We start from the raw sequence: 13666 nt of genomic DNA, 5'->3' as shown, positions 1-13666 counted from the left end.
ATAACTAGTCAAGCCATTTAATAGTACTTACCTATGCCTTTCTCCATAATTCTTGCCATATTTATTTTAAGTAAAAAAAACCTTTCATGTATACACTTAGGATATTTGGAAAAACTTTCAGACCAAAATATAAGTTGAATGTTTCATCAACACTGCATTTAACAAGTTTATTCACTGCTTTATATGGCAAGGCAATAAACCGATATTTGATCAGTATAAATAAACAGAACCTTTGACTAACTCTCCAGATTCACTATTCTGAATAATTTCAGGCAAGTCACACAAATGTCTCTGATTCTGGTACTCTCTAGATGCACTTTCTACTTAGGAGCACATAAGATCAATAAAATTAGCTGGGAGTAGTGATGCACACTTGGGTTCAATCCCCAACTTAATGAGGCTCTCTGTAACTTAGTGAGACTCATTTTCAAGATAAAAGAATAAAATAAAAATAGGGCTAGGGCTATACCTCAGAGGTAGAATGCCCCTGGTTTAATCCCTATTATCACATACACACATACATACACACACACACACACACACACACACACACACAAAGAGCTGTTAGTTCAGATTATTTTTAAGGATGAAAATGAAAATATAAATTGACAATAAAAGGATGAAATAAACAAATTATAGTACAATTAAGATGTGGTACTATATAGCCATTAAATCAGAATTATACTTTTTTTGCAGTATTGGGAACAGAACCCAGGGGCATTCTACCTTCAAGCTACACTCCCCAGCCCTATTTTTTATTTTTTATTTTGAAACAGGGTTTTACTAAGTTGCAGTGGGCTTCACTAAGTAGCTGAGGATGGCTGCAAACCTGAGATCTTCCTGTCTCAGCCTCCCAAGTACTGGGGTTATAAGTATGCACCATCATGCCCGAGTTATGCAAAATATTTAAATACAAAAAGATGCAAAAACTAACAAATCAAAAGTGAAAAACAGATTCCAAAGTAATATGCTTCTGTATGCTGACTGTAGCTACATGAATATCAATGTCTGACATTGATTTAAAAATAAAAAAAAGAATAAATGTTAGGCAACACAACATCTTACCTATGTTGGCTTCTTTTTTCTGCAATATTAACTGTATATAACAGAGAGCAGGACCTCATTGGTCTAAGATAGCTCTCTAATCTTACATCCATTTGGAGTAACAGGAAGACCCTGTGCAGGTACTGAGGTGGGAATCAGGTTACAGCCGAGGTGAGGGGAGATACTCCCAACTACCTGACACCACCAAGCTTCACCATTCTCAAAATTCACAAAAGGGAGAAGCCCTGAATGATCCTGGGGCAAAGACCACCAAGGAAGACCTGGTCTAAGGAGGAAATTAGGCAAATTGTTTTTACCATCAAGCTTTTGCATTTGTTCAAATGAAGCCATTTTAATATTTCAAAGAGCTGAACACATTTAAGTAATTCCATTAAAATCAAGGCAACTCTGAATTCACCTTCCCCTATAAAGCTGAATTTGCCATTCCTAAATAGTAACTGCTAGCCACTTTTTTTCTTATTCAGATCCTAGATACTCTGAGTAAATAGCTAACATGATATTATTTACATGATATTATCAATGGTGTTCAAATTATGTTATAGGTTTGTCAATAAAAAATATAGTCAACTAGAGAAACTATTCTTAGAGGCTGTTTCTTGTTGTTGAAGAAGGGAATTCAACTAACATGCTGTGATGTGTCTTATCTGATTCTTATTTTGTGCACAGATTAGATTTTGGTAGACATTTTGGCTTGTCATATAGTTAGCTAAAGGTAAGAAATCATCAAATTAAACACTATAGGCATGATTAATCAGTTACTATTCATGGCTTAGTTATAAAATGAATCATCTCTAAACTCTTACTAGGCTCATAAATAAATGTCAATCAATATATTAAATAATATTTTCTATAAAAATCTATAAGCAATGGAAACGTAAATAATTAGGAGAATAGTCAAAGGATCAAACCCATCAAAATGCAACAATTCAGAGCAGGCATGGTGGCACACAGGAGGATCGCAGCTTCAAGGGCAGCCTCAGCAACTTGGTGAGGCCCTATTTCCAAACAAAAAAATAAAAAGGACTAGTGATGTAGCTCAGAGATAGACTGCCCCTGGGTTCAAACCCCAGTATCACACACACACACACACACACACACACACACACACACACACACACACGTTAAGTAACAATACTAACAAGGTTATTTTGTGAACTGTAATTCCTCAATAGAAGACTGCCAATATTTTTTCAGCTCAATGTTATTCATAATTAGACACATTTTCATTAACTGAATATTATATGCCATATAATAAATATATTGTGTGTATTATTATGGTGTTGCCTTGAAAATAAACCACAGAGTCCTGCCTGCATTGAAGAAATAACAACGTAGTAGGGAACAGTACTGAACAATAATTATAAATGAAAATGAAAGGAAAGCGTGCTCTGTGACCAAAAGCTTAGGTTCTCAGCTGCCTGGGTATTAAGAAGGTGTACCCCTAGGAATTCTAATTCTGTCTTTCTTCTCTTCCTTTTCAGATACAGCTGCACTTCTCGTGTCGGAGCAGCATTTATCTCCGGGACGTCTAGAAATCCCGATCCTGGTGAAAGACAGCTTACAGCGAGCATGTGAAATGCCACAGATCCTGCAGTTTGACACCTGCTCCTGTGACATCGACCACCTGTGCCTACATTCTAGTACCACGGGCATCTACAATGAGGACATCAGCCCTATGACAGATGACACATATGGGACTGTCACTGAAGACCAAGTTGAGGATTCAAATGTTAGGCTTGGACCAGCAGGCATTGGCATGATTGTCCTGGGCCTCCTACTACTGCTTTGTAAGTACTGTGCTAAGTTTTTTCTTCTACAGTTCTTCAAGATAGGACTGTTGCCAGGATACACTCATTTAGCTGTTCCTTCCTTCATTCATTCATTCATTCACTCACTCATTCATGTTTTTATTTATTTTGTGGTTCTGGGTATTGAGCCCAAGGACATTCTATCTCTGAGATACACTACAGTCCTTTTTTAGTATTGTTGTTTGCTTGTTTGTTGGTTTGATTTGAACCAGGGTCTCAGTAGGTTCCTGAGAATCTCACTACTCTGCTGAGGGTATCCTCAAACCTTCTATCTTCCTGTCTCATGTCCTGTCTCAGCCTCCCAAATACTGGGATCACAACCAATCCTTTTTTATTAAAGAGCAGCTACAAAATGGGGGCCTTGCTAAGATGCTGAGGCTGTCCTCAAAATTGCAATCTTCCTGTCTCAGCTTCCCAAGTACTGGTATTACAGGTGTGTGCCACCATGCCCAGCCAGCTATTTCTTTGGGGTATCTATAAGATATCAACTACAATAGCTACGTTCATTTGACTGCTTCTTTTGGGTATCTATAGCAGTTTTTGTATGACACTGGAAATAAACAGTGGGGCTGATGAAAGTATATATCTATTCTACAATGATGCATAAGAAGATCTAGAGGTAGTGAGGGTCCTGAAAAATGAGAAGCATACAAATCACTAAGTGAAATATAGGAAAGCATAAAATAAACCCTATAATAGAAATTTTATCAAAATGCTTTGCGAATAAAAGGGCATAAATTATTAAAATAGGGAGGTTGGGAAAGTCTTTATGGAAGAAGTGGATGTTAAACTAGGATTTTCTAAGAACTCTTTTAGAAAGACAATGTATACAGAAAATACAAAAGGCAATCTAAGAAAAAGACAAGGAAGAGGCCTGGACTGTGGACTGTTGGTAGAGCCCGGGGCCTAGCGTGAGTGAGGCCCAAGATTCATCCCTAGCACCCAAACCAAAATAAGACATCAAACAAACAGGCGAGTGTGGAGAGCAGAGCACACTTGGAAGTGGAGAGGCTGCTGGGAGTCGGAGGCATGGCGTAGGACATGCTCATGATATGCTGAGTTCCTTGGACAGCAAGGAAACAGCAAGGACTTGGTGCTCAGGTTACAGGGTCATTCTGATGCAGTGGGATACAGGAGGCAAGTTCAGAAAGAAGATTAGCTTCTAGGCTCTGGACCAAGACCATGTCCCAGGGATGGCAAGGCCCCCAAAAGAAACTTTCAAAAAGAGCTTCTCCTCTCCCTGTATATTTAAGGGATTTTTAGTTTAGTTTAGTTTAGATTTTATTTTTGTTTTTGGTGCTGGGGACTGATCCCAGGGGCATTCTACCTCCAGCCTAAACCTCAATCCCTTTATTTATTTATTTATTTATTTATTTATTTATTTATTTATTTTGGTTTTGAAACAGGGTCTTGCTAAGTTGCTGAGGCTGACCTCAAACCCACTATCCTCCTGTCGAAGCCTCACATGTACTGAGATTACAAGCATGTGCCACCATGCTTAGCTTTTCCCTGTACTTTAAAACATACACACACTCACACACACACACACACACACACACATACACACACACATCCTCCAAAAAGAAATGCTTCGTACGCAGGTGTGGTGGCACAGGCTTGTAATCCCAGCACTCAGATGGCTGAGACAGGAGGATTGAGGTTAGTGGCCAGACTCAGCTACTACTTAGTGAGGATGCCCTTTACAACCCAGTGAGACCCTGTTTCAAAATAAAGAATAAAAAATAGGGATGGGGGCGTAGCTTGGAGGTAGAATGCCCCTGGGTTCTATCCCTGAAACTACATACACACAAAAAGAAACAAATGCTTTGTGCATTTTCAGTTGTAACTGCAATGGATCCCATGAGGATCAACACTGGGCTCTAAAATTAGAAATGGTTAAGTTAGTCAAACTGTATTGTTAACATGTGTTAATGGATGAGCAAAAGTTAAGACAGCACCATTTTCAGGTATAAAATCTTAATAACTGATTTTAAGCAGGCTATTGCTCTTAAAATAATCTATGGGTTTATAAGACTTTAAAAATCATGATATTGTATTATCATGCTTTTTTGCAATAAAGATTTATTCTCAGAACACCAAGTAAATCTCTCTATAAAAATATATGTAATACATATTAAAACTATATACAGAGCCTGTTTAAAAATTATAGTATTATTTAATAAAATTATTTGTTCTAAAAACAAAATACAAAATATTTATAAAAGAAGATGCACCTTAAATATCTATAATGGTGTTATAACTAGGAAAAAATCATGGATGAGCCTCAAAATAGTATTAGAGACATTTCCTCAGAACATGACTCTAGAGCAGCTTAGAGATGGCAGCTAGGCTTTTTTTTTTTTTAACTTTTTATTGGTGCATTGCAGTCATACATCTTAATAGATTACAAGATGGTGGAGGCATATATGCACACATCACCCAATTAGTCCTTACACAATTCCTGCCCTATTCCCTCCTCATCCCTCCTTCTCATGTTTGTCTTAGTGATTGACTTTGATATGTTTGTTAATAAACATCATGAACATTAGAGAATTTTTCTCTTCCCTCCTCCCATTCTCTCGGTTAGGTTGCCATATTTTCTCATCTATAATATCCCCTTCTTCATCTAAAGTTCCTCCTATGAATCATTTTCTCCCTAACTTTCACATATTAGGGAGAGCATCCAATTTCTTATTTTTTGTGACTGACCAATCTCACTTAGCATAATGTTCTCCAGTTCCATCTATTTCCTTGTAAATGACGTAATTGTGTTTTTCTTTATGGCTGAGTAAAATTCCATTGTGTACATATCCCATAGTTTTGTAATTCATTCATCTGTTGATGGACATCTTGGCTGGTTCCATAGTTTGGAAATGGTGTATTGTGCAGCTATGAACATCGATACACAAGCATTAGTTTGGTAGTTTGGTTTCCATTCCTTGGGGCAGATACCCTGAAGTAGTATTACTGGATCATAGGGTAAGTTTGTTTCCATTCTTCTGAGAATCCTCCATACAGTTTTCCAAAGTGGTTGCACTAATTTGCAGTCCACCAACAATGTAGTAGAGCTCCCACTTCTCCACATCCTCGCCGGCATTTGTTATTATATGTGTTTTCAATAATTGCCATTCTACTTGGAGTTAGGTAAAATCTCAGCGTAGTTCTGATTTGCATCTCTCTGATTGCTAATGATGTTGAGCATTTTTCATGGATTTGTTGGCCATTTGAATTTCTTCTTTTGTGAAGTGTCTATTTAGTTTCCTTGCCCATTTTTTAAATTGGGTTATTTGTTTTCTTAGTACTGAGTTTCTTGAGCTCTCTGTATAGTCTAGATATTAGTCCTCTATCAGAGGAGTAGGTGACAAAAATCTTCTCCCATTCTGTTGGCTCTCAGTTGAAACTCTTGATAGTTTCCCTTGCTGTACAGAAGCTCTTTGGTTTAATGCAGTCCCATGTATTGATCTGGCTTTTAGTTTCTTGTGCATTTGGGGTCATGTTGAGAAAGATTTATCTATGTCTATGTGTTGCAGTGTTGGACCTATGTCCTCTTCAAGGTCTCTGGTCTAATTTCCAAGCCTTTGATCCAACTCTTGTGCAGGGTGAGAAAGTGGGGTTTGTTTCCATTTTTCTGCATATGGTTAACTAGTTTTGCCAACACCACTTGTTGAACAAGCTATCTTTTTTCCAGTGCATTTTTTTTTACCCCTTTTTCAAAAATCAAGTTTGACTGTAAGTGTACGGATTTGTTTTTTAGTCTTCTATTCTGCTCTATTGGTCTATGTATCTGTTTTTTATGCCAGTAACGTGCTGTTAATGGCTTTGTAGTATAAAGTTAGGTATTGTGATTCTGCATGTTTTTTTTTTTTTTTTGGCTGAGAATTACTTTCCTATTCTGGGTTTTTTGTTGTTCCAAATGAATTTAAGGACTGATTTTTATATGTCTGTAAGGAATGACATTGGTAATTTAATGGGTATTGCATTGAATCTGTAGATCACTTTTGGTGATATGGCAATTTTGATGATATTTATTCTGTCTCTCTGTGAACATGGAAGATCTTTCCATCTTCTAAGGTTTTCTTCAATTTCTTTTTTTTATGTTTTATATTTTTTTGTAGAGGTCTTTTACCTCCTTGGTTAAGTTTATTTCTAAGTATTTTAATTTTTGTGGAATATCCTGAGTGGAAATGTTTTCTGAACTTCTTTCTCAGTGGTCTTAGGGCTGGTATATAGAAAAACTTTCAATGTTTTAAGATTGATTTTGTATCCAGACACCATGCTGAATTTATTGATCAGTTATATAAGCCTTTTGGTTGAGTTTGTTGCTAAAAGCACTACAAAGGATCAGAATAGAAGGCACATACTTGAACATCATAAAGCCAGGTCTACAGTAGGCCCACACCCAACATCATATTAAGTGGGGGGAAACTACGAGAATTCCCCCTAAAAACAGAAACAAGACAAGGATGTCCATTATCACCATTCTTTTCAATATAGTATTTGAGACTCTAGCCAGAGCAATAAGGCAAGAAAAGGAAATCAAAAGAGTACAAATAGGAAAAGAAGAACTAAAACTTTCACTATTGGCAGCTAGCCTTTCAACCCATAGTTGAAAGCTTCTGTGGGGCTCTAGCCCCACAGGTGAAACATAAGGTCCTTAAAATTATTTCTATCTGAGCACAGGGCTTACTAACTGGCCATTGAGTGGCAAAGGGAGAGCCCTATGGATGATATAATCTGCTTTCCATGGAGAAGCCCATAGTCTATCCCAGGGGAGGGGCAGTGTGCTCTTGGTGGCAGGGTGCTTAGCCCATAATTTATATTCCTCAAAGGGTTCCTAATTAAAGCTTATGAGGTGAACTCCCAATGAGATTATGCATACAGTAACTGTATTTTGTATATTCTAAAAATTATTTCATTTATTAGGTAGCACCTTTGTTAGAAAGGGTTTGTTACACAATAGTGCCACGATAGTGCACTACTGGGGATCATTTTACTATTCATGGTAAAGATGATTGTTAAAATTGCCAAATTAACTACTTTAATAAAATAAAAAGATTAATTAAGCAGCTCTGATATTCTTTTCTCAACCTTTAGTCAATAAAATACATGTTATGTTAGAAAATTAGTAAAGTATTAAAAACTGAGTGAACTCAAAGAATTAAACTGAGTGTGATACTGGAAGTATCACAATTTGAAAAATGCATTTAATATACCTAACCACCCAATATTATAACTTAGCAACACAGTACTCTGTAGAATGTCAGAGGTGTACACTTGGAAAAGCTAACTGGGAGGTATGCTCCCTGCCACTGCCCATTTTCATGAAAGATTATTGTATGCATTTATCACTAACCTGGGGAAAGATCAAAATTCTAATTTTGAAATATGTCTTACTGAATATGTACTGTTTTGTTCCACTGTAAAGTAAAAAATCATGCCAAACCACTGTAACTCAGGGACCAACTGTGTGTACACAGAGATGGTTATATATGTATGCATACACTTATACAAAATCACATGTGTGTCTATGAGAGACTAGGAATCAGAAAACTGGATTGACATGTGGAAATCCCACTAATGCTCAGGAGTCTTGGGCTGAAGGGGAGACCAGAGCTTACTCTCCTAATCTGCTGGTGAAGAGCCTACATTACCTGATCTCACTCCCTCCATTCCAGCCCCAAAGTTCTGTGTGATTTTGTGGGTTTGTACTTATGAACATGGGCATGAATATGTGATCCTGAAGTAAAAAGTTGACTGTCTAACCTGAGTGTTGATCCTTTGGTTCTAAGTATAATGCCAAAAGCTGATACATTTCTTGACTTCCTGCAGTGAGCAGTAGGTGTTAACTCCTCCTTTCACCTTCTTGGGCAGTGTCGCCACTCTTGCTGCTCATATGCTGCTGCAAGCGAAGACAGCCAGAAGGGCTGGGGACCAGGTTTGCTCCCGTGCCCGAGGGGGGAGAAGGAGTGATGCAGTCCTGGAGGATAGAAGGGGCCCATCCCGAGGACAGGGTGAGTGGTCTGTCACTTCCCAGAGAAGCAAGAGGCCTTCATGGAAAAAGAGCACGCATGCCTCAACAGTTACACACACACAAAACTGAACCGATGTCAGTTTTGTAAAAGTGCCTTACAAAAGGCATCTATTTCATAATCTTTCTCTTTTTCTTTTCAGGATGTGTCAAATATATGTGCACCCATGACAGCCTCTAATACCCAGGATCGTATTGATTCCTCTGGTCAGTGGACGCCAAATTCTGTGTTTCTTTTTTTTATTGCAAAATTATTCAACCAGATCAACCTCATACAAAAGTCCTTTATGAAAAAAGTACCTCTGTCAACCTCCTTAAATGATATTATAATTACAGGGAAGGTGAGATGTTTGAGGAGGCCTCCTAATTCTTAATCTCCAGTCAGTGAAGTAAGATGCAGCAATTAAAAGAACAAAGTTGGAAGCAAGAATGCTTTAGTTTGATTTCCAGCTCTCTTATTACAAAGATGTCCCTGGGCAACTCTATCTGTTGGGGTTATTATAGTATCTACTTCAAAGTGTTGCTACAAGGAATAAATATATATATACACATACATATATTCACATGCATATATATATACACATATTTATGTAAATAAATATACACATATATATAGTAACAATGATATATAAACATGCACATATTAGGTGTCATATATGTGTGTACCTACATATGCATGTGTGTATATATGTACACACATATATTTCACAAAATACACATTAGAATAGAATATATTAGATATATAGATATATGTGGCATATAAATATCTAATATATTAGAATAGAATATATATGTATATTTCACAATATATACATTAGTATAGTTCCTGGCATGGAATACAGGTTATTATAGGAATTACTTATAAATTGTTAAATGAAGAACAAGAGAAAAGAAAGAGCAGTAAATATGTTCTTGCAATAATACACAGAACTTTCTTTAAATTCGCACATGCTTTTGCCTCATCAGTGTCTTATGTGTGGCTCCTTGCCTCACTTTCCAGACCCTGCTCTTGTGTGGTGGGGGAGGGGATGCTGGCAGACACAGCTGTTGGGAAGCATGTGCAGTGCAAGCAGCGCAAGCACTATTAGAGAGACACCTTTCTCTTTTCAGAAATCTACACCAACACCTATGCTGGCGGAGGGACGGTTGAAGGGGGCGTGTCGGGAGTGGAACTCAACACAGGTGTTGGGATGGCAGAGGGCTTGGTGGCCGGAGGAGCAATGGGAGCAGTGAGGAAGAGGAGTTCCACCATGGGCACCCTGCGGGATTATGCAGACACGGGCATGAACATGGCTTTCCTGGACAGCTACTTCTCAGAGGTAAGCCTTTTACAGCTACCAAAAAATACATTTGCAATGAATACACTAAGAGTATTTATTAATGGTAGTATGCCTGTTCTGAAATATATCTCATTACTTTTTATGTACTTTTATTGGTGCACTCTAATTGTCCATCACAGGGAGGTTCAAAGTCATGAAAGCAAACATGCACATGGCCGTGTTGCTCTTCCCCTCAGACCTAGCCCCACACCCTCCCCTCCCCACACAACAGCAATACCGGTAGTGACACCTTCACACACAGGCACAGCATAATTTGCACTGTTGATTTCACTCTGCGCCTCCCTCCTCCATCCTGTGCCAGCATTGCACTGCTCACTCTCCTCAATTATCTATAGCCCCTTTGCTTCCTAGTTTCTCTACAGCTTCCACATAGGAGAGAAAACAGTTGACCCTTGACTTTCTGTGACTGGCTGATCTCACTTAGCATAATCTCCAAGTCCGTCTATTTTTCTGCAAATGTCATAACTTTTGTTCTTTATGGCTGAATAAAATCCCATTGTGCATGTGTATATATATACCACATTTTCATCTCCCATTCACCTGATAGAGGGCACCTAGGTTAGTTACATAACATTATTGTTAACTATATTCTAATCTTAACTTTAAAAATCCACTTCTTAAATACATTATGCCAACTTACAGCAGTAATGCATATTGACCTGCCGTAACACATCTTAGTACTAGAAAAAAAAACTAGCCCCCTCATAATTCTCCACTTCCAGAGCTGGACTAGCTGAGGGAAGTGGAGAGCTGGTGTCTCTGCTCTGCCCCACTCCCTTCAAACGGGGCTCAAGGCCCATCTGTTCTACTCTACGACAGGGCTCCTAAAACCTTATTTAAACTGACTTCCTTTAAGAATAAGTTGAAAATCATGGCAGATAATCTTAGTGTCTTTCTTGTATTAAATCTCACTCCAGAGATCATTCCAGCTCTCTTGGTTTAAGCCACATAAACCCCATAAACATTCTGATATAAGTCTTAGAAACACACAGAGATTTATACAAGTTTTCTCTATACAAGTTTTCATTTCCAATTAATCAATGGTCTCTCCTTCTGTAAATATTTTAACGTAGCTAAATACAATTTATTTTTAGATCATCTCAGAAACAAAGGACTTTAATGCCAAAATATTTGAGTATTATATTTTATTATTTTTTTATTTTTTTATTTTTTGCAGTACTGGGGATGGAACCCAGGAGCATTCTACCTCTGAGCTACACCCTCAGCCCTATTTTATATTCTTTATTTTGAAACAGGGTCTAAGTTGCGGAGGGCCTCACTGAGTAGCTGAGGTTGGTCTCAAACCTATGATCCTCCTATCTCAGCCTTCCAAGTACTGAAATTACAAGCTTGCACCACCATACCCAGCTCACTTCGTTTTCTTTCTTTCTTTTCTTTCTTTTCTCTCTTTTTTTTTTTTTTTTGTGGTACTGGGGGTGGAACCCACGGGCTTTTCTACCTCTGGGCTATACTCCCAGACCTGTTGTTTTTTTACTAAGTTGCTGAGATCCTCACTCAGTAGCTGAGGCTGACTTCGAACCCATGCGATCCTCCTGTCTCAGCCTCCCAAGTGCTGGGATTACAAGCATGTGCCCTGGCACCACGCCTGGCTAAATCCACATTTATTCTTCAAACTCTATGCTCCATTAATTTCCACTGATCACCTAAAAAATTCAGTTATTTAGTAATACATCAAAGTACTAGTTTTTTTCCTCAATTTTTCCCATAAAATTTTTTTAAATCAGAAGTCTCTGAAGCATTGCTCTTGTTCTTCTTTGATTATTTTAAGGGAAATACACTTTCAATTTCCTATGTTTCTTCTGATTTTAGAAAGCCTACGCCTATGCAGATGAAGATGAAGGCCGGCCAGCCAACGACTGCCTGCTCATCTACGACCACGAGGGAGTAGGGTCTCCCGTGGGCTCCATAGGCTGCTGCAGCTGGATTGTGGATGACTTAGATGAAAGCTACATGGAAACTTTAGATCCGAAATTTAGAACTCTTGCTGAAATCTGCTTAGACACAGAAATAGAGCCATTCCCGTCACATCAGGCCTGTATACCTATCAGTACCGACCTCCCTTTGCTTGGACCTAATTACTTTGTTAATGAGTCTTCAGGAATGAGTCTCTCGGAAGCTGAATTTCAAGCAGAAATGGCAGCAACTGAGCCCATGATGCATGGGGACATCATAGTGACTGAAACTTACACTACTACCGATCCATGTGTACAACCCACTACGATTGTTTTTGATCCTCAGCTTCCTCCCAATGTTGTAGTAACTGAAACAGTAATGGCACCTGTCTATGACATGCAAGGGAATATCTGTGTACCCGCTGAGTTAGCCAACACCCACAATGTCTACTATGCCGAGAGAGTGTTGTCTAGCCCGGGAATGCCTGACATGAACAATGGTGGCATGACTGATGGTTGTATGGGACCAGTGATGAGTGGAGGTATTTTGGTAGGGCCAGAAATTCAAGTGACACAAATGGTCAGTCCAGACATCCACATAAGCCAGACCATTGGCTCTGCATCCCCAGTGACGTCGCGACACAGAGTAACACGATATAGCAACATCCATTATGCCCAACAGTAGGTGCCTTATGGAGGTATACAAGAAGGAGACCTCGCACCCTCACGATCACCAAGACATCCACCAAAGATAATGTACAATTTTTGACATTTTAACAGTCAACAAAACATTCAAATATTCTAAGTTCAATGTGGCTTTTTTATCTTTTTGAAGGAAAATATGGCTAAGCATTTTCGATAAGCCTTATTTTCCTTTTTTTCTGATTTTAAATAATGTGCCAAAAATTGAAAAAATGTTTTGTATATCTTGACACTGCCTAAAAACATACCACATAACTCACTTTGCAAATCTTACAGGTCTTGAGGCGTGTAGAAATAATCACGTAAGGCAAGATACACGTGTTCTTGAATTTGCAAAAGAAGTCTTCTCTGCACTGGCTGACCATATTTTTCTTTAGAGAAATATTTCCATTAAAATTTTTAAGTGAAAGAATGAATGAAATGTACATTTCTGAAGGAAATTAAAAAGAAATATGGGTCATATATCAATAGATAACTGAGGTCTTTTGTCTTTTCAAATGATTTTTCAAGATAGGCAATACTAAGCAATAGGGTGTGTTTAAGAAGAGTTTGCCAACTGGAAATGGTTCATTAAAAATAGAGAGATTTTTACTGCACTTTATTAACTTTAAGCTAATTTAGAATTTCAAAAAAATGAATTATGACAACTCTGCATTAAAAGTAGATTGTAGGGGAAGAACTAGTATTTTTCCCCTGAACAAGAAATTTTCCCTACTTTTGCTAATTGTTTTTAAAAATATATGAAATATAGTTTAATCAGTTTCATTGACTTGAATATATAGTGAGTTTCATTGAGCTTTCATTTGGCAA

At 38.0% G+C, this 13666-nt stretch overlaps 1 protein-coding gene across 1 annotated transcript in view; it reads left to right on the top strand.

Annotated features, from left to right (window-relative positions):
* DSG4 (desmoglein 4) overlaps positions 1-12839 on the top strand; it is a gene marked incomplete at both ends in the record, with an annotated part of 52031 nt that extends 39192 nt beyond the window's left edge. Inside the window, 5 exons of the mRNA XM_080714537.1 lie at positions 2547-2852; positions 8745-8884; positions 9045-9108; positions 10012-10220; positions 12072-12839. Of these exons, the coding sequence (XP_080570663.1) occupies positions 2547-2852; positions 8745-8884; positions 9045-9108; positions 10012-10220; positions 12072-12839 (1487 nt within the window). The remainder of the gene's footprint in view (positions 1-2546; positions 2853-8744; positions 8885-9044; positions 9109-10011; positions 10221-12071) is intronic.
* Between the last annotated feature and the right edge of the window lie 827 nt (positions 12840-13666).

This window comes from Muscardinus avellanarius, assembly GCF_963383645.1.
Source record: "Muscardinus avellanarius genome assembly, chromosome: 17".
NCBI lineage: Eukaryota > Metazoa > Chordata > Mammalia > Rodentia > Gliridae > Muscardinus > Muscardinus avellanarius.
This window is presented reverse-complemented; position numbering and strand designations above follow the sequence as displayed.